Here is a 26163-nt window from a genome sequence, read left to right as displayed (position 1 = left end):
ACAATAATTTTAACACTTTTGTAAAGTTGTAGGACATTCTTTAACATTTTCCTAATAGCGATAATAATAGGAATATGAAAAAACACTTGTTAATGCATGAAAATGAAAAGGATTGTATTTATTCCAAAAAAAAACTGTAGAATAGGAGAAGACAATGCATCATGCATTTTGTCATTTCCTATGAAAGTACCCTCATACGCCATTTTTATTAATTAACTGTGCATGTAACTCGATCTAACCTCTCATATTCTGTTATATTAAACGGTCATTTAACACTTTCATCATCATTGCAAAGTTGTGTGCATCATTTAACACTTCTCTATTGTCTTTATCTTTTCATGTGTACTTGAAAGGTCGAACCAGACATATACTTCAACTGTTTGGTACCTTAATATTTGTTGTTCCATTCACTATTACATTGTGTATTATTTAGTTGATTGTGTACTAATACTTTTTCTTAATGATTGTTTAGCAAATGATGGAGAAGAGTAGAAATGGAAGTGGGAGTCTTATAGATATTGTACTTTCTTGGACCCTCGAGGATGTTCTCAATGAAAATCTTTACAAAGACAAGGTTTCTTTTACACCCTTTTCAATACTCACAATGAAAAAGTGAACTTGGTTTTTGAAAAAGAATTTGAACATGAAAGAGTACAAATTCATTGTGTTACAAAGAAATGGTGTTAAAATCTCAATAATGATTGATTGTTTATATAGATTTTCTCCACTTCATTGTTAGTTTTGTTCTTATATATTTTAAGATTAGAATTGCAAAATAGTTAATTTATATGACCTTTTTAGTAGTTGCAATAAAAAATTGTGTTGCAATAAGAAAGTCACTGTATATAGTTCCATCATGTTTACTAAAAAGCTTCTTAAATTTATGTACCGATCACACAAACATATCAGGAGATACGTTCAAATCATTTTTTACCCATCGGAAGCTATCTTCCGATCGATCTTTTTTTCAGGCTTTAGCAACTTGGGCGCCCTATAGAGCAACCTTAATAATTTCAAGGAATTATTTTTATGTGTGTGTTCGATATATATAGGCATAGGCCCGGAAAACATATCTAAACTTTTTATTTTCTATTGAGTGCAACCATCTTATAATATTTGAATGATTAGAGCAGCATTATTAAGTTGAAGTATATTGTGAAAATTGTTTTCTCTCAGGTTCATAAGATTCCAGAGACATTTAAGTCAGCAACAGATTACAACAACTCTTTTATTCCTCTGTTGTTTGAGGAAACACGCGCTGATTTATCTTCAAGCTTGTCTGGCGTGTCACAAGCTTCTCTTTGTGAAATCTGGAAAGTCGAAAACAGCAAGCAATTGAAATTTCACAAAGCTCAAAATCAATTCATTCAGTTCCATCATACCATACGGTTGGAGAGTACAACTGAATCTGATAGAGATGAAAATGGTGGAAGTTATGAACCTGCATCAGGAGATCTTATTGCTATTACATACATTAAGCCAAAAAGCTTAAATGACTTGAACACACTCAACAGTCCCTACCATATTGCCTATGTTAATGGGGCAAAAAATAGATTTTCTGGTAGAATCACAGTTCTATCTTCCAAATGCATGAAGATGGATGTTGAATCTGTATCCATGAAAAACAATACACAGAAAATGTATGCTGTATACATTATGAACATGACAACAAATGTTCGTATTTGGAAAGCCTTGGACTCAAAGTCAAAGGGTGATCATCTCAACATTATTGAAAAAGTTTTGCAACCTGGTCTCATCGTAAGAATTACCACATCACTTTCTTTGATGAGTTTCACCTTTATTTGATATAATACTGGACAAATTCTGAATGCATACTTTATGGAATGGAAAAGTACTTTGAAATGCAATACTGCGCTGTTTTTTGCAAAATATACTTTTTTCAATTATTATGCATGTATGGAACTTTGAATACTACATGTATTATTCAATTTCCTTTTTTTTGCAGCTAAATATGAATGTAACCTGTATAATGCTTGTATTTCAGAGTGGAGAGAACTGCAAAATTTGCATGTCTCGATCAAATAGTAAAGCTTCTTTCATTACGAAAGACATAATTCGATCTCAGAATCTGAATGAATCCCAACAAGATGCGGTTACAAGCTGTGCTAGTATGGTAGATTGCTCTCATGCTAATACCAAACTGATATGGGGACCACCAGGGACTGGAAAAACAAAGACTGTTGCATGCTTGCTTTTTTCTCTACTCAAGTTGAAATCAAGAACATTGACCTGTGCTCCAACTAATACTGCAATTTTGCAGGTGGCAATTCGGTTGCATAGTTTAGTTACAGATTCACCTGACCATGATACATATGGTTTAGGTGACATTGTGCTATTTGGCAATGGTAAGAGAATGAAAGTGGATAGTTGTCCGGGTCTTGAAGATATCTTTCTTGATTATCGCGTGAAAAATCTCATGCAGTGCTATACTGAATGGAACCATAGCTTTGAAGCAATGATCAAATTTCTTAGTGATCCTAGTAAACAATATTTCTTGGAGAAGTCCAAAAAGGATTTTGTTATGGTAAAAATAGGATTTTAGTATCTGCATATCTTAAGGGGAACCATGATCTGAGGTTTGAGGATTATGTTCAGAAGGCACGGACAGAAATCACTAAGCTATACCAATTGGTTGAGAATGACAAAAAGGAATGTATGTTGACAATTGAGCGATTTGTGAAACAGAGAATCGATAAACTAAGAATGAATAAAGTCAATTTCTTCATGACTTTATATACAAGCTTAATGCAGCTGCTTGAGGACTCTAGAGATCAAATTTTCTCAAAGATGGGTTACAAGTCCCTTGATGATTTTGCTACAAATAGTATCGTAGTATCTGCATATAGTGCATACAAGCAAAATATAGGGTATGATAAATATGATGATTCTTTGACTTTTGAGGGATATGTGAAGAGAGCAAGGAAAGAGATTATGGAGCTATACCAAAGTATCATGACCATGGAGCAATTTGTGAAGCAGAGATTTGGAGAATTAAGTGAGAAGCTAAAGTTCTTGATACATACGTTATGCACCCACATGCCAAAATCTTTAATTTCAGTTAACAATATGCTCCAAGCTCTTGACTTGTTAAAATCAATGGAAATTTCCTTGAGTCAAGCCAAATTTAAGCAAACTGTAGATGATTTTGAAGAAGAAAGCATTCCTGCTTGCTTTGGACCATCAAGTTTGGAAAGAAATGATTGCCTTCGCATACTAAGTTTCCTTTCCAACTCAATTTCGCTTCCTGAATTTAAAGTGAGACATCAAGTGGAAAAGTTTTGCTTGTCAGATGCTAGTCTAATTTTGTGTACTGTATCAAGTTCTATCAAACTTTACTCAGAAGAGACGAGTCCAGTGAAATTTTTAGTGATTGATGAAGCAGCACAGCTGAAAGAATGTGAATCCATGATTCCGTTACAGCTCCCGGGTCTTCAACATTGCATTCTTATAGGTGATGAGAAACAACTTCCAGCGCTAGTGAAAAGCAAGGTACTTAACTTGATCATTGCGTTTTTTTCAATTTGCTAATAAAACATCATAACTGAGGATTATTATCTAATATGTTTGAAGTTATTATATTTTTAGATTGCGGACAATTGTAGATTTGGAAGAAGTATGTTTGAGAGATTGGTGATGCTAGGATACAAGAAGCATATGCTTAATGTTCAGTACCGAATGCATCCATCTATAAGCTTGTTTCCTTGCAAAGAGTTCTATGATGAAAAAAATTTGGATGCCCTAGCTGTCAAGGATCAAAGCTATAATAAGAGCTTTCTTGAAGGAGAGATGTATTCTTCTTATTCTTTTATTAATATATCCAAGGGTAAGGAGAAATTTGGTCACGGACATAGCTTGAAGAACATGGTTGAAGTTGCTGTCATTTCTGAGATTATTAAAAACCTAAGAAAAGGTTGTTTTTTCTTTACCATTTTTATTAATTATCTTTAATAAGAAATCATCATCTTTAGTATGCATTCTGCATTCAAATGTTTTACACTTTACTTTGTTATGCTTTTGGTAGAGTTTATGAGGACAAAGAAGAAAGTTAGCATTGGAATAATATCTCCATATAATGCTCAAGTTTATGAAATCCAGGAGAAAGTTAAGCAAGACACTTGGGATTCTAATTCTGACTTTTCTGTTAATGTTCGTTCTGTTGACGGTTTCCAAGGTCGTGAGGAAGATATTATAATAATATCTACCGTGAGATGGAAGTGGTAATGTTGGTTTTCTTTCAAATAGACAAAGAGCTAATGTTGCAATGACAAGGGCTAGGTATTCATTGAGTTATTTCTGAATCCTCGTGTGTATTTGCAGATTCAAAGTTGGTTGTAAACTGAGTTCATTTTTTGTGCAGATATTGTCTTTGGATATTAGGCAATGCATCTACTTTAGCCAATAGTGATTCTATCTGGAGAAAGTTAATTATTGATGCTAAGAGAAGAGACTGTTATCATAATGCTGATGAGGACAAGAAACTGGCTCGAGTTATTGATGATGTCTTGTTTGAGATTGAACTTCTTGAAGAATCTGAGTCACCATTTAAGAAACTCAGTCTATGTGAAAAATCTGAAACTACATTTCTTCAAGGTAATCAAAAACTACATTTCTTCAAATATTCATGTAACATGCAATTAATTATTTAAATAGTGCCTTATTTTTTCCATCTAAGTACTTTGGTTAGGGTTAATGCTAATATAAGAACTTAACATTTATGTAATTTGCAACATTTTTTGTGGCAGGTCAATGAAACCTAGGGGACCAAGTTTAAAGCTGGTGAATCAATTGCACAGTGTTCGTTCGCTAAGGGAAGACATTGAATCACCGTTGTGATTGACAATATCATGCACTGTTTTCTAAGTTTCAAATTTATACTCAACGAACAGACATGTGTGTTGCTATTTAAGTTTGAAATTCTGTAACATATTTCAAACATAATTACTCCTTTTGTTGTTTTTGTGATCTATAGCTTTGCTCTATTTACTATGACAAGGTGTAGAATGTTTGCTTATAAAATTTCAAATGACGCGTTCTCAATTTTGCTAAATATCAACTAATATGAAAGATACGCAAATAGCGGCTAATGAGATTATTGCCATTCATATACATGATTGGAATCAGTATTCATTTCAGAGTTGTTACCATTAGAACTGCATACCATTGAAATAGAGATACAGAATTAAGATGAATTGTTATTTTAAATGCCAACCCTGAGATTACACGACACAAGAATCAGAATATAACTCAACAAAAACATGTCGACGTGAAGAAGATTAATTGATTTGAACTAAACCATAAAGCTTGAACCACATTCAGTTTATTCATTTGGATTTGAAATGCAAAAGAAAAAATAAAGCACGAAATTAAACACATAAGCATAGATACTATTTTTACATAAAACTAAAAGCAAAAGAATATTCTAATTGATATCGAAACCATATCAGTTTGTATGCAATATCATATCCCAATAACCTTCATCATCAAACCTCTAGTGAACACAAGAAAAGGATTTACTTATTTATTCCACCAATTGGAAGAAGGTTTTCCTTGTAAACTACTATCCGATAACCACGACTATCTCCTCCTTTAACATCAAGGTCCTCAATCATTTGGGTACTTAAATCAAACCAAGCTAGTTTTTTAACTTTTTTTTTGAAGAATATTTTGCCCTTTCCCACTCCAAAAGGACGCTCGACACATGACAGAGGTCCAACAATGAAGAGTTTGATCCATGATTCCTTCACAGTTAATTCACTCAAAATTGATATGTTAAAAGTAGCCATTTGTTCTTGATATGTGATCAACGCAATGGATCCATTTAACACCGCCAAGTCTCTCCATGAACACTTATTGTCTACATTAATACATCGATCTATGTCCATGGGTATGGGTGTGGTAAAGAACACATCATTGCTCAAATCAAACGACACCAAATTTGATTCTCTTTTAGAGTGAAAATGACCTATAATACACCCCCAATGACAGAGTCCATTCAAGTACACTCCCATCGTTATCCCATTCCCATATGTTGTTGTTGGCATAACAACATCAAGTTTTCTCCAAGAGTTACTTCTTAAACTATATATCTCCCAAAAGCGTTCTATTGATGTATCACCCAATGCCACAAAACCTTTGCGTGGATTCAACCGTGGGGCTCTAAAGCTCACATGACTAATCACCTTAAAGTCATGTGTACGCATGTCGTAGCCAAATCCATGAACATCACGACTTGAGTGAAAATTAATCACATCACTGTTAACATCTGCAGCAAACGGTTGAAACATATCCGGACTATGAGGAATGACCTTGAATTTGTCCGTAGCTGGATTCCATAGTGCAAATCTTGCATCAGGATTGACTTTACCATTATGTTTAAGAAAACATTTGACAAAAATAAACTCATCTAAATACCGCCGAAAGTTAAAATATCAAAATGGTTGAGAGTTTCAGTTCCTTCTTGAAATGGATGTGGTAAATTTAATTTGGCTAAATTCTCAAATCTTTCACCGGACAAAAAATACAAGACTCCCACCCATATGTCAGGTATACCCCGTGATAAGATGAGAGATACATCGTGGTTGTCAGATAAGAAATTGTTACTGACCATGTTCATGAAAAGAGGATTTTCAAACAAAAATGACCATGATTTACGTACATATTCAAATTGCTACAAAGATTTAAGAGGTAATTTTGATAGAATTGAAAAGGTAATATCATCGTGTATATAGGTACTGACCTTTTCGTGTGTGGCAGTCACATATTTCTTCTCCATCTCAAAGGAAAGGAAGAGACCAACTAGCCAGCGACGGAAGAATGATACTAGTGAATGAATTTTGGTGTATCCGCTCAAGTTTACATAACCTAATTGAAACAAAAAAAAAAATTAATGAGCAAATAGCCACTTTAGTATCTAATAGCTCGTTGTCACGTAGGTCCCTTACTCAAGATTAAATACAAATAAGTTGCTGACTCTGCACTTCCGTTATCACTTTAATCCCTGACGTTAAAAAAATATGTTAAGTGATGATGTGGCGCATATGAGGTATCACAGGGACCAAATGAAAGTAAAAAATGGTTACTTTGATCCCTCAACCAAAAATCAATATCCCCAAATTGAATATGAAATCCCTAAATCCTTAATGTCATCTAATTATCTTTTTTGTTCAAAATCAATCTTCCATTAAACACCAACCTACTGTTAGGTCCCTAACTGTGCATACTTATTATCAGTTAGGTCCTTGACAGTAAACACGAAATTTCACTAAAGTCTCTGGCTATTAGGGACCTTTTTAGCTTGAAAGTTGATCTTGAGGCAATGAAATGTTGGGCTAAGGTTTGAAGTTTTATAGTAGTGCCATAATGTTGTGGTTCTGTTACGTCTTTCTCCATTTAGTATATAATGGCATCAGGATTACATATATAGAGAAATGAATTATGAATGGTGAGTTTAATTATAATCCACGTAAGTATTTTAAAGTCATAGCTTGATTTTTGATGTGTCTTTCAACAAAAATATCCAATTTTTGGTGGAGATATTTGAATCCACGTAAGTATTTTAAAGTCATAGCTTGATTTTTGATGTGTCTTTCAACAAAAATATCCAATTTTTGGTGGAGAGATTTGAATAATTAATGCATAAATTCACTTACTAAAACACACAGGTTTGAAGTTGCCTAGACAATGACATTCAGATTTGTACAAGAAGGTGATTTGTACAAGAAGGTGTTGATTCAATAGTATCAAATATCATATTCATGCTATTAAGTTACATGAAACAACTTATGCTTTAGTTGCTTTAACTTCTCATAAAAGAAAAATTAAATTGAGAAATTTGATAATAAACTTGAAAACATAAACAACTTATGTTAGATGTAGCACTAGTACCTACTAAGTAGAACAAATTTTGGGTTAGAAATTATGTTAAAAGAAATTCAATAGAAATGAATTATCATTTCAGAATATCTTGAGCTCTTGATTATTGTATGCTCAGACCTACAGGGTAGAGATATGAATTATTATGTGAATATAACAATAATCAAGAGTAATAGATGCTAATGGATTTGCTAATTCATTGTCAGGGACATAACTGATAGTAAGTATGCACAATCAAGGACCTAACAGTAAGTTGTGTTTAATGGAAGATTAATTTTGAATAAAAGAGAGAATTAGATGACATTTAGGGATTTGAGATTTAAGGATTTAGGAATTTGATATTCAATTTTGGAATATTGATTTTTGGTTCAAGGACCAAAGTGACCATTTTCTACTTTCACTTTGGTCCCTGTGACACCTTATATGTGTCACATCATCACTTAACAAATTTTTTTAACGTCAGAGACTAAAGTGATAACAGAAGTTTAGAGTTAGGGACTTATTTGTATTTAATCCTGAGTTATGGTCCTATGTGACAGTGAGGTGCAGAGTGAATCAGGGGGACCAAAGTGACTATCAAAACAATTTGGATAGAGATAAATTAGGGTTCATTTTTTTTGTAAGTCAGAGAAACAGAAAGTTCAACAAAAAGGTTGAAGGCCATCAGTCACCACCACAACCACCATCGACGTCATCTAGCATCATCACGATGGATCAATCGCCGTCATCAACCAGATTTGTGCTAATCAAAACGCAACACTGAACTGAACAACAAACATCACCAACCCAGAAAGAAAAAAAAATGATACGGTTGAATATCAATTACTCTTGTTTCTATACCTAAATAATTGCTTAATTTGATTTTGGGGTTGAAATCAAGAGGAAGAAGAAGAAGCCATTGAAAGGTGATGTTGGTGGCTGGGGTTAGTAGAGAGAAAGAAGGGAGATTGAACCACGTCCCTTCACTTTTTATTTTTGAAGGATTTGGATCCTCTCATCCTTAATCGTCATCCTTAATATGTTAAGGGAAAATAATTTGTCCACAAAATCTTAAGTCCACCCAAATTTCTGCAATAAATTAAATTAATTAATTTTAACTAATTAATTTGGAAGTGGCCATCGAAGTGGATTCCAAGATGGTTGCAGACAGCATATATGGGAAGACAAGCAAACAAAATTGTGCATATCTTATGAACTCTGATATTAAATTAATTAGAAGACAAGCAAACAAAATTGCTCATAGTCTAGCTAGAACGGCTACGTCGGAAGTTAGTTTTCGTATTCATTATATCATTCCAACATATATTGAATCTATTATCATTAATGAAATAAATTAAGCTTGTTCCTCTAAAAAAAAATAGTTCCATGAATTTCAGTCCCGTCAATTCTCCCATTGCAGTCCATTTACTTTTCTAGACTCTTCTCTTTCTTCGCTCCATATACAATTAATCTTCGGTGTAAGATTAAGGGTCTTTTCATTTTCGAATTTTTCATCCTCTTTGACGAAAATCTTCTTCTTTGCTTCCAAACCTTTTACATTTTAAACTTATAATGTTACTTTTTTTTTTTTATTTGTGCATTACATGTAATTCTATTTCTATATCAATGTCTAGAAGGTGTCAATTTTCGACTATAAGTAGTGTTATTTGAACATCTATTTGCATGACAATCAAATAGACAATCTTATTTTTACAAAGAAAAGTATGTATTAGCACGAAAATCAAAGTAATATAGAGAAAAAATAAAAAATAAAATATGAATATGAGAGAGAAAGTTGTCACAAAATTTGTACAAAATGATTGTACAAATATCATTTTTCTTTCACTATTGTCATTGCAATGCAAAACATCATGATTATACTTCTATTTGCAATTTAAAAAATTATTTTTTGGGTTAATATTGCTTTTCACCCTGTAATATAGACCATTTCCAGTTTTCGTTCCTATAAAATTTTCGATTTGATTTGCATCCTTGTAAAACTTTTTTTTTCTTCCGAAAAACACCCCTCCTCCATCCAACTCATCAAATGCGCATATGTGGCGCTGACTTGGTTTTTTTTTTTAATTTTTATTTATTATTAATTGTCTACATCATATTTTATTTTTTAAAATATTTGAAAATTAATTTTCAAAAATAAAAAAAAATCAGAAAAATATTCAGATTTTTTTCCATAAAATTTAAAAATAAAAAAAAAAGTATTTTTTTTCAAATATTAAAAAAATCAGAAAAAACGATAAGATTTTTTTGAAATATCGATTTTTTTTTAAATTCAAATATTAAAAAATCACAAAAAATTAGAAAAAACAAATTCGAGGTTTTAAAAAAAAGTCATATTTTTTTTCCAGAAAAAAAAAACAGTTTTAAAAATTTTTCTACAAAAAAAAAAATTAAGGAAAATGTTTTATTTTTAAAAATCTGGATACAATTTTTAAAAAAATTTAGAAGAAATTCAGTTTTTTTTTAAAGATTCTGGAGTTTAATTTTCAAAATAAAAAAAGTTAAATTAGAAAAAAAAAATCGAAATTAAAAAAAAAAGTCATATTTTTTTTCCCGAAAAAAAAACAGTTTTAAAATTTTTCTACAAAAAGAAAATTCTGGAAAATGTTTTATTTTTAAAAATCTGGATACAATTTTTTAAAAAGTTTAAAAGAAATTCAGATTTTTTTTTCGAAAATTTTATTCCAGATTTTTCGAATTTTTTTAAAGATTCTGGAGTTTAATTTTCAAAATAAAAAAAAAGTTAAATTAAAAAAAACAAATTCGAAATTTTTAAAAAAAAAAGTCATATTTTTTTCCCGAAATAAAAAACAGTTTTAAAATTTTTTCTACAAAAAGAAATTCTGAAAAATGTTTTATTTTTAAAAATCTGGATACAAATTTTTTAAAAAATTTAGAAGAAATTAATATTTTTTTTTTCGAAAATTTTATTCCAGATTTTTATTAAATCATTTTTTAAATTAAAATTTTAGGAAAAAATTATTTTCTAATTTAAACATAAAATAAAAAATTTGGAAAATATTTTTGTAATAAAAAAAAATCCTGAATTTTTTATTTTCAAAAATTAATTTTCAAATTTTTAAAATTTATTTTATTTCTAAATTAATATAAATGAATTTATATTATAATTTTTTTTAAAAAAATAGGCACAAATGCCACATGTAGCCTTAGAAAAATAAAAAATATAATTAATTATACAGTCAGCACGCCACATAAGCATATATGCACAGTCAACATGCCACACAGTGTACCACGTCAGCAAATATGTACAGTCATATGGGGGAGGGGTGTTTTCCGGAAGAAAAAAAGTTTTACAAGGATGCAAATCAAACCAAAAATTTTATAAGGACAAAAACTGGAAATGACCTATATTACAGGGGTGAAAAACACTATTAACCCTTGTTTTTTAATACTTATAGTTTTTATCTTTTGCTACTTTATATGAATATAACTTAGGTTATTTTTATGAGATTTGTGCTTATAGTTTGATGATAGCAAGGGTTGTGTGTGTGTTTATATGTGTTTGTTTATAATTTATTTATTAATTTTTTTATGGAAATTGCTTTTATGTTTCGTCTGAAGGTGGGCAAAATAATTAAGGAAATTGTTTTTGAAGTTGAGAGATTGGTGTGAAGATTATTGGCTTGTGAAGTTCTATGTAAAAGGTAACTATTGTGAATTCGGATTCAAAACTCACACCAATACAAACTATGATGTGTGGAGTAAAGGAAAGTAGTAACAAATTTCACACTAAACACAAGCAACATCAATAATAACAACACCTAGATCTAATCTAGTAATCAAAGTGAAAAACTCAAAATCACAAGCACAAGATAAAGGGAGGGAAGAGAGAAACAAACACACCAAAGATTGTTGACCCAGTTCGGTCCAACTTGACCTAATCTGGGGGAGAGATTGATCTCTCCAATCCACTATCAAAGAGTTCTTACAAAGAGATACAAATGGGTTACAAGAAATTAGCTTTGACAAGTTCACAAAGAACAACCATAATTTCTACCCATTTTCCCAATCTCACCAATGAATAAGACACTCAATGATTTTCACTCACCCAAGGTGTTTACAATGTTTCACTACCCAAGAGAACTCTAATCAAAGACCCTTAACCCTAAAGTTACCTCCTTTGATTTCTCAAGTTTCTCTCTCTCCAAGCTCTCCTTCAAAATCTGCAAAGAACACTTATATAGCAGTTTTCAGCTGTCAAAATCATGTCACGTTTTCCCAAATCGTGACACGTTTGGTGCGTAAGACCCAAGGTACGACCAACCTTATCCTGAAAAACTTGCCCAGCAAGTCGAAAATCGTGCCACGTTTTCCCAAAATCGTGTCACGATTGGACACCTTGCAAAACATGTTCACTGCCTAGAAATGGTGACACGCTTGCCAAATCGTGTCACGATTCTTATCATTCTCAACTTCACAAATTTGAAGACATACACAACACTTGACAACCATTTTCTATATGCAACAACTAGATAACAATATCATTAAGAACAGCTTCCTTATCCAATATTTATTTCTTATTTTATCATGATTATATACAATACTCTCTCCGTTCCTATATGTAAACACCCTTTTATTAGAGGCAAAAAGTATTTACATATAAGGACGGAGGGAGTACTTTTTTTTGCCACAATTAGTCAAATGGTGTAACGGAGGTCAATGATGTTTCTCTGATGAACTTCGACTCTCGTTCATTTGACTGCTGCATTTGTTTAAACTGATTTTCGAGGCTGTTTGGTAGAATGAAGTGAAATGGAATGATTTGATGTTCCATGGTCTTTTTTTTTTTTTTTGAGTAAAGATGTTCCATGGTTTGAATATTTAGAAATAAATGATGGACCCAAATGGAATTATTTAATTATTTTTGTGGTGACTGAAGTTTGAAGCCTGAATCTTGTACATAATATACATTATTTCTACCAACTGAGTTAAACTCATAAGGTCATAACAATTTAATCTATCAAAATGTGTTAAGGATTTAACAAATAGCACGTATTTATTATTAGATGATTAATCCACAATCATTAGTAAAGTTAGTTTTAAAAGTTTGTTTGTTAGTTATAACAAACTTCCAACACTTTCTTCTCTCTCTAATTCATCCATTAATTTGATTACTTGATTTAAGAAACAATTGCTGCGCTAATATTTATCAAGAAAAAAAAAATTAACATAATTTGCAAGATAGAATTTTCACATTGTGTTTCTTGGCATTTCCCATCCGAAAATACTTGGTTGCATTAAGAATTTGATCTTGATTTGAAGGCACGCACATTTGAAAAAAGTAAAAAGAAAAAAGTATTCAATAATATATATTATTAGAATAATAAATTGATACGTATTTTTGTGTGTCTAACCAAAATGTCAAAACATTTATGATTAAGTAAGACTTTCCTTATGAATAATGTTAAGAAAACGCTTTTTTTTTTTGTCAATAATTCAATAATTAGAATTTACCTTTTTTGAAGGTGAATAAATGGGATATCCGAGTTCGAACTCCAACTCCTGTATATAACAATACATGTCTCTATCAATTAATTGCCAACTAAATTAACACTTTTTAATATACACATTTCAACACACTCGTTAGTTAAAATTTATATACACCCATGCATGAGGCTCATACAAGTTCAGTAAAACTAATATGAATATTCAAAGAGTATAGGTTATGTGTGTGTTAAATAATATGATGATAACACTCCTCCTTCCTCTATTCCATCACATTGCATCGTTTCCTTTCATTTTTATATAGTTTGTGGTAGTTATCGATCTGTGTTTTGTGACAGAATGCGTAGACCATAGTGCGGGCCATTGCATATTCAAAACAAAAAAATAAAAAGGGTGCTGGATCCTTCACTTAGTTGCACTTTTGTGTATATGTGTGTAAACACACACGTGTATTTCTTTGACTGTCGGCTCCGTGCGTCTTGCATGGGTGGGGTTTTAATAATAGATCAATGATATTTGTACATCCATTCCATGACAATTTTAGTGATAATTTTGTTTTTCTCTTTTCTTATTGGTAAAAAACATTGGAGAGAGAAAAATGAAAAGAGAGGATAAGACCATCATGTGAGTATGAGAGAGAAAGTTGTACAAAAGTTGTCACAGATTGATTGTACAAATATCATTTCTCTTAATAATATTTGTTGATTCAAACAAAAAAATTGTTATGAATCTTCACTTATTATTAGTAGCACTTTTGATCTCCTTTTGTTTTGTTTGTCTAATATGTATAATGTCGTATATGTTGAAACAACTAAAATTAACATTTTTTTATCGAAAAACAACGATTATTTATTACAAAATGGAGTATATCTAATATAAAGTGTACAAATTTTAATACAAATTTACACATGTACCTCACTTTTTTTTCGATTTCTCAATTTTATATTTGTTGCAGTTTTGATTTATGGAGTTAGAAAAGGTCAATTTGCTATCAAAAGTGAGATTTTCTCTTGAGATATACACTTTTGTGGTAGGTTGTCTTGGGGCATAAAATCTATATATATATATATATATATATATATATATATATATATATATATGTATGTATGTATGTATGTATGTATATATAGTTGAATTACATTAATTCTAGCATGGCTCTCCAGCTATTGGTGGTAGGTTGTCTTGATAATCACTTGTGTCACGAATTGGTTCAAATGATTAGGAACCTTGCTGTTGGTCAGGATGGTAGGGTTTATTGACATCAATTTTTAAACAAAGTTATAACTTATTTTCAATAAGAAAGTACATTAATTTGATGGTAACACTCTTAAATAAAACATGTTAATAATATTAAGTGAAATGCAAACATGCAATGGTACATGTTAAAGAACTTGATATGTAAATTTTATTTTATAAATTGTGCTAATTTATTTCTTTTTATAGGGGAGAGCTAATTTATTTCTTAAAAAATTGAAACTTAATTTTTTTTTCAATAAACTTAGTTTTGTTTAGGGAATTTGTTAGCTTGCTAACCCTAATATTTATAAGGTCTTATTAACAAATGCCACTTGTCAAGAACATAAAAATGAAAATAAATGGTAAGTTTAAAGAAAGAAAAAAAGTAAACTTTTGAGGTTTCAATGTTTGAATACAATCTAATCGCCTTTTATCCCCTAAAAAAAACTCATCACCTTTTATGAAGGGTTAAAATGAAAACCCAATCATGTGCTAGAACTTAATGAAAAGAAGTACTAAGCCAGAACCTTTAATTTCCTATTATTGGGAGGTTATATAACATTATTCGTTTGCTTCTTTTTGCAATCTTTATCTCTATGTTACTTCTCTTGGCTTATACTATATTTTAAGTAGGAAATGATACATCAGATCAAGAAAAATTATCCACAATAAGCTAAAACATGTGTATCCTATGATAAAATTTTCTGATTAGACTTCTTAACAACAAGACATGAGTAAGATTATTTCTAATAATGATTAGACCTGTCAAGGTAACAAATTTTACTCTATTAATTTCTATGAGCAATGTTAATTTCTAGAAATAGGACCCACATAAACTGAAATTATTTTATCTAATAATGACGGATCTCTTTAGGGACTTGCGAAGCTCATGGCATCCCCGGTTTTCCTTATATACTATATTAGGTGTATTATATTAATCAAATTTCAGGTGTTACAATAGAAAAGAAATGTTGTACGTAAATTGTAAAAGATCGTCGATTCAACACTTCCATATTTTTTAGGGGATTCGAACCCACATTCTCTTGCTTCTTTCAAACAATTTATACCACTAGACCGGTTATTAATTATTGTTACTTCTTGAAACCGTTTAATATATATTACATAGATGATTGGCACCCCCAACAAAATAACTCAATATCCACCAGTGTCTTCAAGTAAACTAATTTGTAAAATGTTAACTAATGCCTTTTGGGTACTAGTTAAGGAGACAAATATATAAATTTTGCATTGAAAAAAGTTGAATGTTCCATTTTTTTTACCGAAGCAAAGTTAATTATTATCATTAATCAACCAATGTTCAATCCAAGAAGGATAAGAATAAAAAATACGGTGACTAGCCCAAGAACAGGCCGCCTAGCTAAAGTATGGGCAACTATGTTCGCTTGTCTCATAATAAACGTCACCTCGAAGTTAGAATGTAAAGATAACAAATAAATAATATTAGAAACAATGTCATAGAATTCTGAATCACTATGGCTCGGAGACGATAAAGCTTACACTAAAGTAGATGAGTCAGACTCAAAGACAACCCGGTTTAATCTATTCGTATCAGTAAAATGAAAGGCCTCGAGTAAGGTTATTGTCTCCCCCTTGAGTAAGATTCCACTTTATGAAAGTAAAAAAGTTGTTATTTAAAAAAAAAAAAAAACCGTTACTAACTTTCTTAAATAGTGCCCCAAACACAGGATAACATGACGCAATTATTTTCTTAACATGTACCTTAAAGGCACAAGTTAACATTTCCCTAATTTTATAAATCCATTTGTCTGTATGTTCGATAATTAGTTACCATTAATCTATGCGATGGGTAGTAGTTGCCTTGGGAATACGTTCTTCACTTGTTCCCCATAATGATATAATGATGCATTTAATGCTAACTCCCTAGTAGTTGGCTTTGTGCAATATCATATTTATGTAGAATCAAATTAAGCCAATTATCCAACCAAACCCAATTCGTACCTTTATTTTTTCCACAAAAAAAAAAAAAAACCAATTTGTAGCTATATACTAGTGCACAATAATAACATGGACAAGGGAATTGGTGTTGAATTAGCTACAAGATCTTCAATTGAAATGGGAAATTCAGTAGTTGATGAAGAATTTGAAGGCAAAGAAGCTTCATTGTTACGTATTGTGGAGACTTTCTTGCGTTTGTTTCCTATTTGTTTATGTGTAACAGCTCTTATCATTATGCTTAAGAATTCTGAGGAAAATGAGTATGGTTCTGTTGCCTATTCCGATCTTGGTGCTTTCAGGTATCAATTAAATTTACCAAATTTTGTACGTAGTTTTAATCATGTTTTTAGTTTTTTTTTTTTTCCCTCTACTTAAATTGGATCCATAAACATAAGGATATTATTCAATTGTTTTGACCAAGGTTTTGGTTTGTGAAGAATGTTTTTTTGTTTTGTTTTTGCATTGTGGACAAATGAAAACTCACTTGGTCATTTGATAGAGGAAATTTAGAGGAGGGATATTTTTGTTTATTTGATTAATCTTTGAAATAAGGTGCAAAATTTCTCCAACTCAATTTAACCACTCTCTAACATTGAGTGATTGAGGAGATTTGAAGGATAGATTCGTTTTCAAAGAAATAATTTGATTGGTGATTTTTGTTGTTGTTGTTGAATTTGTTTTTTTCTTTTTGATAGGTTGTTGAATTTGTTAATTGTTGACATTCAATTTGATTGACTCTTATATTTATTTTCTTAAATTCTTAGATACCTTAAAGCTTCGTATCGTCAATACCCTCTAGATAAAATTTATATTTATTTTAAGAGTTTTTATCATATGCAAATTTGCACATGCTAAAAAATTTTAAATAAAAAATTTATTTTTGAATTTTAAAACAAAATGAATTATTTTAAATCAATAGGACACAAGAAGTGCAAGACGAGGATTCAACGGTAGTTACAAAGAGAAATTACAAACCAATCAACAGCAAAACATAGAGCAAGTAAAACAATAGTTAGGAAACAAAACAAAATAACTAGTTACTTAGGTAGTATACTTAAACATTGAAGAAGATTATTCCACCAGACATGAAATATATTCCAGTTAATCATGAACCAATCTCATTTTGGTGTTTGGATTTTGCATATTGTAGGTATTTGGTGCATGCCAATGGTATTTGTGCAGGATATTCACTATTCTCAGCAGTCATTGTTGCTGTGCCACGCCCTTCAACCATGCCTAAAGCTTGGGCTTTCTTTTTGCTTGACCAGGTCAATATCTCACTTTTTCTGATTTAGATTTCTTACCATATTGATAAGTACTTCAATTTAATATGTGATTGTCTATGAAGCACGGATACGGATACCGGATACGACACATTGACACGCTGACACCGATAATAATTTGAGAAAATTATATAATTCAATGTAATTATATGTGTCAGTGTCGGATACGACACGTGTCCGACATTGAGACACACCTAATTCGAGGAGTGTCTATGCTTCATAGGTGATGGTATTATAGTTTTAAGTTATGATAATCTAAAATATTAATTTTATTAGGTGAACACAACATCACCTGAGTTTGGTTGGGTAGGTACCCCTCATCCAATCATTCAATATCGTATTATATTACAACTACTTTGACCCAGACCTTAAATTTTTGATGTAAAATTTGAATGTGTTTTAGACAATTTTGTCAATATATAATGTAATAAATAAAATATCAATTGATCCATTTGTGTTTGATATCCTATAGGTGCAAACCTACATAATCCTAGCTGCTGGAGCTGTATTAACAGAGGTTCTATACCTTGCTGAATATGGAGTCCCTACTGCAGGATGGAGTTCAGCTTGTGGGTCTTTTGGTTCATTTTGTCACAAGATCAAAGCTTCATTAGTTATCACATTTATTGCTGTGGTTTGCTATATTTTGCTTTCACTCATATCCTCTTATAGACTATTTAGCAAGTATGATGCACCAGCAGAATTCAACAACAACTCCAACAAGGACATTGGCATTGCTGCTTTCAATGGCTGACCTTACAATATTATAACTCCCTATGTCCCTAATCGATGGTCATTTCCTTTTAGAATTTTAGTTTTGATTCAAAAGTTTAGTTTGTTTTGAAAATCAATGTAAAATTATACATTATTTTCCCTTGATAATGTGTACATGAATAATTATATCCTGGTGGATAACAAAGTACTGATATGTGCATGATTTGAAGTTGCCTTGGTTATAACTATCTTTTATTGGTATTCCAAAATGAGAAGATAATAATCCACATATGCTCCTTGAAGCAAAAACTTAAAGTGCTTCTAAACTAAATTACTTTTACTCAAATCATGGTTTGAGACATCAATTCATATAATTTGGCCAAATATGTTGTTTATGGGTAAAATTAAAAATGCACAAACCGAACTGGGATCTGGGAGATACGAACTGTAATATCTAAAATACAGGTACTTCAAAATGAAGTACTCGCATCATAGATCCCAAGTATGGATGCAAATACGGTTAGGATACGTTTATGGTATGTCCGAAACAAAATTTGAATGGCTAACACTCCAAAATCTGGTAAATATAAAACCAAAAACAGGGGAATAGTGTATCAAGCTATCTTTTTATGCTAATTTACTTTGACCACTAGTACACGGCCAAGGTTTTACCACAACTTAAAGACTTTTAGAACTAATTCCAAGTTCGCAACGAGACATCTGATTTAGTCACGAGTGAGTAAACAGCCTGACAATTGAGGACTACACTTTGCAGGATAATTACATAACAAACTTCTCTGAAAGTTACGTCTGTATAGATCAAGCTATTTGATTGAAGAATAGTCAACTTCATACAAAACAGTGATGAATATCCAAAAACCCATGTTGAAACTCTAAATTTGTCCTTACTGTAACATACAAAGGCAAGCAAGAAAATCAAACGCAACAAATTTTGAACTTACATTATTCATTTGCAATCCTTGGCATTATAATTATTTAATAACCTCATTATCAAGAGGCTACAGTACAAGAGATAAAAGTTCAAGTCAGTGGCTTGCAGGCTGATTGACAAGACTCCATCCAAATGAAAGTGTAGACACCATAAGCCCCAGTAGTGCTGGCATAAAAAATCCCCTGTTAGCATATAAATTCAGTTACATATTAATCAATCATGGTTTTAATCACAGAAATGACACTTATGGTTAATTGTAAATTTTAATCACCCGAGTTTGAGACGGTTCTTGGGTTCGCCTGAGGCATAGCCTACAAAGTAGAAGTATCTAGCAACAGTGTAAAGTACTCCAAGGACAGCACAAATGGTAGGATGCTTCAGCCCTCCCAAAATCATCAACGTGAAGAAAATGGGCATCGTTTCCAGAGAGTTTTGGTGCCCTCTCTGCACTCACCAAAAGACAAAATTATCAAAATAGATAGACAAAAAAAGAATCTATGTTAATAATACAAAAAAAAAATTATTATTTTTTAATCAGCAAATGTTATTAATGACGAACTCATGCAAGACGCAATAAAAAAGTTTGCATAAAGGAAGAAACAAGTACAAAAGTGCCGTAAATATTATTATGCTGTACACTTGAAACAAAACTCCAAAAACCCACCCCTACAACCGCTAGAAGTCAGATCTGCCCCAAAGGAAAGGAAACCGCAACAGCCAATGGCCAAAAACTGGCAGCAACACATAGTCAGCAACGCCGACAGTAGAGCCGCATCATACCAGTCCCCGAAAAACTCAAACCAGACCAGCAGCACAGCCTGTGCGTAATCCAAAACCAGCAGCACAGCAGACAACACTGAACTGAAGGCAGCAGGCTCAACCTCATAGCAAAATACCAAACTGCCCTCCCTTAGCGTAGCAAGCAATCCCTTGGGTTCAAGTCCATTCGTATTATAAACACGACGGCGTATTCGTCCTACCCAAAATCCAACGCCACATAATAACTTTCACCTCCTCATCCCCTTTAATCGTATTATTAAAAATGTGATCATTGTGAGCTTGCCAAATTTTCCAAATCACCACGTACCAAATCAACCTCAAACCTTTTTGGATTTTCTTATTCGTTGACCCTCCTCCCCAACACTCCCAATGGACAAACAAATTTGGAGAAGTGATAAAATTAAAATCAAGCCACCACATCAATTCCAACCAAATATTCCTCGCCAAAGAACAATGTAAACAATGGTGATGGGAAGATTCAATCTCCGTCACACACCAAACACAAGTAATAGCACTTTCCATTGGTAACACATTTCTTTTATGAAGATTGATCCTTGTCGGAATCCGGTCAAGGAGAAGCTTCCAAGAAAAGTCTACCACCTTCGACGGAGCCCTAGACTTCCAAATTTGACAAAACACCCTCTTTTCATCCTCTGGATGATTGTCCTCCCTTACCATCAAGCCTTCCAACTTGCTATACATATATTTTACCGAAAAACCCCCTACTTCCTCCAACTTCCAAGTCCACCTATCATCTTCTTGACACCTTGTAAAGCCTTTCAAATCTTCCAATAAATTGTTACAAAGATTGGTCTCCCGTACGAAGAAATCACACCTTCAAGAAAACCCCCATCCTCCCCCATTAGAACCATCTACCCACATCTCCTCCACCGTCGCGTCTTGGTTATTTGCCATAGAGAAAAGTCTTAAATATTCTGCTATGAATGACACCTCTCCATGCCACCCTCCAAAAACTCGTATTTGTTACCAACTTTCCTCATCATCTCCGTGTTAAACCAATTTTGACTCACCCCTCCCTCTAGGTTCACTAAGTCCTTCCACCATCTAGAAGCATAACGTGGCCAAGTACCACACCTCACCAACAAATCGGTGGCCTTTTGACCATATTTCTCCACCAACACCTTCCAAAAAGCATTTTCCCTTGCACTAACCTCCATCTCCATTTGGCCAGTAAACTCAAAATAACCACTCTCACATCCAGCACCCCAAGACCCCCATTTTCTCTTTTGGTTGACAGACTTTTCTCCGCTTCACCCAATTAATCTTCATACGACCCCACACACCACCCCAAAGGAACACCCTTTGAATTCAAGTAATTTTTCTTCCAAGACTCATGTACTACTACCCCATGAGTTCAACTTCTTAGAGAGTTGCTCCAACACAGGATCCCATGTTACGACACTACTTGGATTTGCCCCAACCGGCAACCCCAAGTATTTGAAAGGCAACCTTCCTTCACTACAATTCAATAATTGGCACGCCATTTCCATAAAATCCGACGTAACATTCACCCCCATCAAACAACTTTTGTAGAAATTTACTTTCAAACCCAACAACATCTCAAAGCCTCTCAATAACCCTTTCAAAGTCCAAAGATTCGCCACCGTAGGTTTTCCTATGCATAAAGTATCATCGGCATATTGAAGATTTGCCAACCTCCTATCTAGGACCTTAGTCAATAGCTTATAAATACAACCTAACAAGGAAATAGACTGATAATCTTTCAACTCCAAAGGTAAGTTGATTTTTGGGATTAACGCCCCAAAAACGCCAACAAGGCTTTGGGGACAACCTCAATGCCATGGAATTGTTAATACTAAATATCATACCCTTTAGTATATATATTTATAACATATCAATATGCCAAAATAAAGTTTTGTTCATCTACTATACCTCGACAAGGAACACAGGAATCACAATGTTAATATCATACCAATTAATTATTTATAACATGTGTTAAATATTTTTTAGTATAAAAGTTAAATATTGAAAAACCAAAATCCATCCTAGTTTAATTAACATTTTTCGAGTCAGTTTATTTTGTAAAATTAATTTCAGTTAAAAATGAGTTTAAAGTAAAATGAATCATGTTCGGATACAAGTTATGAATCTTATCCCTGTTTGGTTTGGCTGTGGAAGTGTCAATGAGTAATGGAAGTGTTAAACACTTTTTGGAAGATACCTGAACGCAATTGAAGAGCAAGGCATCTTTGTTTTCAGATTCAGAAGCATAAAGCGTTGGATAGAAAACTTTGTACCTGTGAGGAATTTCAACAAACACCTTGTAAACAAAATCAAAAAACTTACATCTATAACAAATTGAAGCAAAGGAAAAAAAAAGCAATTACTTCTTGCGAGCTTTGCCAACTTGAAAGGTCATGAAGAAATTGAGGAAGGTGTAGAGAACGAGAACGATTGCCACAAAGCCATATTCTTTTGGTAACAATTCTATCAGTGTCGCCATTTTTGGATGATGGTTTGTTTCTTGTTAGTTTTTTTCTGAAGAACGAAAGATTCAACGAGATGAGTCTGGTTTCGTGGATGTGTCACAACGTGAGACAAGTCAGCATGTAATAAACTGTACAACGTAAGACAAATGGTGGGTTTTCTAAATTTTACTCACGTTAACGATAATTTTTATGAAATTCTTTAAAAAAGAAACAATAATATATATATATATATATTTTTTTATATTTTAAGTATCAATATTCTTTATTATGAATAATAACAATTCAAAAAATTAAATTTTATAATTGTAAATGATATAAAATATTATTTTTTAAAAAATAACTTATTTAATTATTAATTTAAAGATTTGGTGTACCTCGAATTTTTTAATGTACCATAAAATTTGTCATAATATAATTGACACTATCACACATCATTGTTTAATAAATAAAAAAATAATGATAAGTGGATAACTCATATATGGAGAAATCCATTTGACACCTCTACCATTATTGTTGGTCGACTAACCATAGAGCTTCAACTATTCACGACGATAAACGATTGAGCATCGACGGTCGTCTGTGAAGGCCGAATACGAGATACGATACTGCACCGATACGGAAAAATTTCAAAAATCAAGATACGATACAGCTGGGATACGTTAATAAAAAAAAATTATATAATTATAACCATTTTTTTAATATGCAAGTATATTAACAAACACAAGAAATCAAGTTCGTAGCACATTAATATAAATATAATATTGACGATTAAGAGAAAGGGAAAGATGCAATTGGTTGTGTGGTGTGGTGTGGGTCGTACGAGCACCAAAGAAAGATAAAGGAAATGTATATATATTATAGTAATATAATGTTTTTATTCTTATTTTTTACACAAAAAAAAAACAGAAATCAAAATAATATAAAAAACACAAGTATCCGTGCGTATCGAGATATATCGGAAAGTATCGGATAATTATTTTTTAAAAAAATAAAATTTAATATTTGGATACTCTTCGAATACGTATCGGGAAGTATCGGGCAGGTATCGATGCAAGATACACAGGGGATACGGTACGTCATCCATTTTGAAATATCGGGGCTTCACATACGGTCGTCATCGAAGCTCTGATGGTCTCATGATTGTCGCAAGCCTCCCATCATAATTATAATTATTAATTTACTAGCATAAAATCAACTAAAATAAGTAGGTAGTTTTCAAATTCTCTATAATTATGATTATGATGTATATTTGAATTTATGTTAAAATTTTGAAAAATAATTAAGTTGATAAGTAGAAAAATGTCAATCAAAAAGTAGTTAAATGTTAACTTTAGAGTTGCTTTTATATGTCTCCTGGCCTTAGCTAGTTTGTAGGAACATTGTATTATATTATATTAGGGAACTTCTACGGTATACTCAGAAATTTTAGTGTACCGGTACTCTTGTTTCACAAAACTTATAAATTAACGATCATTTTTATAAAATAAAAAGTTATTTGTCAATATTTATATTTTAGAAAACGTCATATCATAAAAAAAAACATCATTTCATTGTTTATAAGGATCATATTAAAAAATTTACATTTTGTCATAAATAATAACCAATATTCATTGTTATGAGTAGTAAAAATTTGTAAAAAATAAATTTTATTTCGTCGAAGCTTTTGGTAAATAAAATTAAATTATTATAGTTGTCAATGATAGAAAATAATTATTTTTCTTCAAAAAAATAATTAATTTATTATTAATTTAACGAATTGGTGTACCGATACACCCAAATTTATTGGGTGTACCATAAAATTTGCCATTATATTATATATGTCGGTCGGGTTCAAACTTCGGACACCCGCTTATTTATTGACTGGTGTTCCAACACAAGTTCACAAGGTAGTGCACCAAGGAGATCATGATTGGGAGAATTTGTTATGCATGCCCTAGTTTCCGATGAGACGATGGAAGATGGGAGTTGTGCACCAGAATACGAGTAATCAAGTTGTTTGACTACTATTGTCCAAGGTGACACTGGTATAAGGATAAGGACTTTACAAAGAAGAAATGAAAAGCCAAACATGAATGAACCCAATGATGCAAGCACAAGGTAGTGCACGAGGAAGAATACGATTAGGATGATATGTATACATTCCCTTGTTTAAGAGGAGACTACAAAAGATGAGAGTTTGCAGGAGACGAAAGCTTCAGAAAACCATGATATTGTTGTTGAATGTGACGACGACCCAGGGAAGACATCTCCCATGTCTGCAAGATCTAACTTGGGGTCGAAAATCTTTTTTTGAAGAAGCTAAATTTGGAGTCGAAAATCTTACATTTGTTTCGTTATGCCCATTTTTTTCCCTTATTGTTTGATTACTTAATCAACTAATTGATTGACCGATCAATCTTATTTTGAAAACCTTAATTATTTGTGTATGAATTTATTTTGTTTGTATGTTTTTTTTTTTTTTTTGTCAAATAGTCTAGTGATTAGAGCTTATACATTTTAAACGTGGAGAAATGGGGTGTCCGGAGTTCGAACCTCGACCCCTGTATATAATATGCAATATCTTTACCATAAGCTCAGGGATTGTTTGTATGATTTTTATGTTCTTGAATTTCAGCCTCTATACCATAGTTTTAAAACAAACTTTGAGAAAATATAATTTTTAGATATAACAAACTTTGAGAAAATTATGGATTTACAGAAATCATAGTGAATTTAGTTAAGAACCATACGAAAAACACCTAAGGAATTGTACCTAAGTTTTTTCCAAAATAAAAAACTGGTCAAGTGTTGACCCGACCGGTTTGATAAGACCTCCGAGTTGCCAGTTTATTCCGGTTTTGGTCGAGTTACACCGGTTCATAGCGGATCAATAACATGACCGATCCAATAAGTTGACCGAACCGACTTATCCACCGGTTCCTGGTCGGACCGGTTCGACCGGCCGGTCCGATCCGAGTTTTAAAACTATGCTCTATACTATGTGAAAATATCTTTAATATTTCTTACATTTTTTTGTAGTGGTCGGGGTTCGAACCTGAACCTTGCATATTTTATACATTGTCCATACCAACTGAGCTAAATTCACGAGAACTAATTCTTACATTTACACACACATTTTATACGTTCGGAATTTTATGCTCGCACACTCTAATACAATAAGATTTATTACACCTGTCTTTATAAAAAAAAGATTAATGTGTGGTCAAAATTTTAAAAACCTTTATACATATCTCATATGCGTTTATATGCAATAATATATGCATGCTTGCTCAAAAAAAAATATATATATAATATATGCATGCAAACTTTTTTCCCCTAAAAAAAAAAAAAGCATGCAAACATTTTTTTACGAGGAAACATGAATGCAAACATCACCTGTTAGCATTTCAAATTT

At 32.0% G+C, this 26163-nt stretch overlaps 4 protein-coding genes across 5 annotated transcripts; 2 read left to right on the top strand and 2 right to left on the bottom strand.

Moving 5' to 3' along the window:
* Positions 1-476: 476 nt before the first annotated feature.
* On the top strand, positions 477-4771 carry LOC11430064 (uncharacterized ATP-dependent helicase C29A10.10c-like). The gene is given in 9 exon segments (XM_039834734.1): positions 477-574; positions 1177-1758; positions 1967-2559; positions 2598-3510; positions 3607-3931; positions 4043-4229; positions 4231-4296; positions 4379-4611; positions 4764-4771. Coding segments are annotated over 9 exon segments (3003 nt in total). The 5' UTR covers positions 477-478.
* A 760-nt stretch (positions 4772-5531) lies between these two features.
* On the bottom strand, positions 5532-6305 carry LOC11433629 (F-box/kelch-repeat protein At3g06240). The gene has a single exon (XM_024784959.1). It carries the CDS (start codon positions 6303-6305, stop codon positions 5532-5534), a length of 774 nt encoding a protein of 257 aa, XP_024640727.1.
* Positions 6306-16521: 10216 nt separating this feature from the next.
* LOC11433137 (CASP-like protein 2A2) lies at positions 16522-18814 on the top strand. Its single transcript, XM_003616087.4, has 3 exons — positions 16522-16868; positions 17720-17837; positions 18325-18814. Exons 1-3 carry the CDS (start codon positions 16639-16641, stop codon positions 18604-18606), a joined length of 630 nt encoding a protein of 209 aa, XP_003616135.1. The 5' UTR covers positions 16522-16638; the 3' UTR covers positions 18607-18814.
* A 545-nt stretch (positions 18815-19359) lies between these two features.
* Positions 19360-22901, bottom strand: LOC11425943 (microsomal glutathione S-transferase 3). 2 transcript variants are annotated; one of them, XM_003616086.4, is made up of 4 exons: positions 22668-22901; positions 22502-22577; positions 19790-19962; positions 19360-19683 (listed from the first exon to the last, which is right to left on the bottom strand). In XM_003616086.4, the coding sequence occupies exons 1-4, from the start codon at positions 22781-22783 to the stop codon at positions 19608-19610; spliced, it is 441 nt and encodes a 146-aa protein (XP_003616134.1). In that variant the 5' UTR covers positions 22784-22901; the 3' UTR covers positions 19360-19607. The 2 variants fall into 2 exon arrangements, with proteins under 2 accessions (XP_003616134.1, XP_003616133.1); XM_003616085.4 differs by having other exon boundaries at positions 19360-19700; positions 22668-22896.
* Positions 22902-26163: the final 3262 nt, after the last annotated feature.

This window comes from Medicago truncatula, chromosome 5, assembly GCF_003473485.1.
Source record: "Medicago truncatula cultivar Jemalong A17 chromosome 5, MtrunA17r5.0-ANR, whole genome shotgun sequence".
NCBI classification, from domain to species: domain Eukaryota; kingdom Viridiplantae; phylum Streptophyta; class Magnoliopsida; order Fabales; family Fabaceae; genus Medicago; species Medicago truncatula.
The sequence above is the reverse complement of the archived record's forward strand: the minus strand, read 5'-3'. Positions and strand labels throughout refer to the sequence as shown.

What these genes read in the sequence shown, in the direction of transcription:
- LOC11433629 (XM_024784959.1), bottom strand. Translation starts at nt 6,305, where the DNA reads ATGTTTCAACCGTTTGCTGCAGATGTTAACAGTGATGTGATTAATTTT.
- LOC11433137 (XM_003616087.4), top strand. Translation starts at nt 16,639, where the DNA reads ATGGACAAGGGAATTGGTGTTGAATTAGCTACAAGATCTTCAATTGAA. An exon ending in TCCGATCTTGGTGCTTTCAG is followed by an intron (nt 16,869 to 17,719) that starts GTATCAATTAAA and finishes TGCATATTGTAG; the next exon opens with GTATTTGGTGCATGCCAATG. An exon ending in CTTTCTTTTTGCTTGACCAG is followed by an intron (nt 17,838 to 18,324) that starts GTCAATATCTCA and finishes GATATCCTATAG; the next exon opens with GTGCAAACCTACATAATCCT.
- LOC11425943 (XM_003616085.4), bottom strand. Translation starts at nt 22,783, where the DNA reads ATGGCGACACTGATAGAATTGTTACCAAAAGAATATGGCTTTGTGGCA. An exon ending in GTTGGCAAAGCTCGCAAGAA is followed by an intron (nt 22,578 to 22,667) that starts GTAATTGCTTTT and finishes AATTCCTCACAG; the next exon opens with GTACAAAGTTTTCTATCCAA. An exon ending in AAGAACCGTCTCAAACTCGG is followed by an intron (nt 19,701 to 19,789) that starts GTGATTAAAATT and finishes ATATGCTAACAG; the next exon opens with GGGATTTTTTATGCCAGCAC.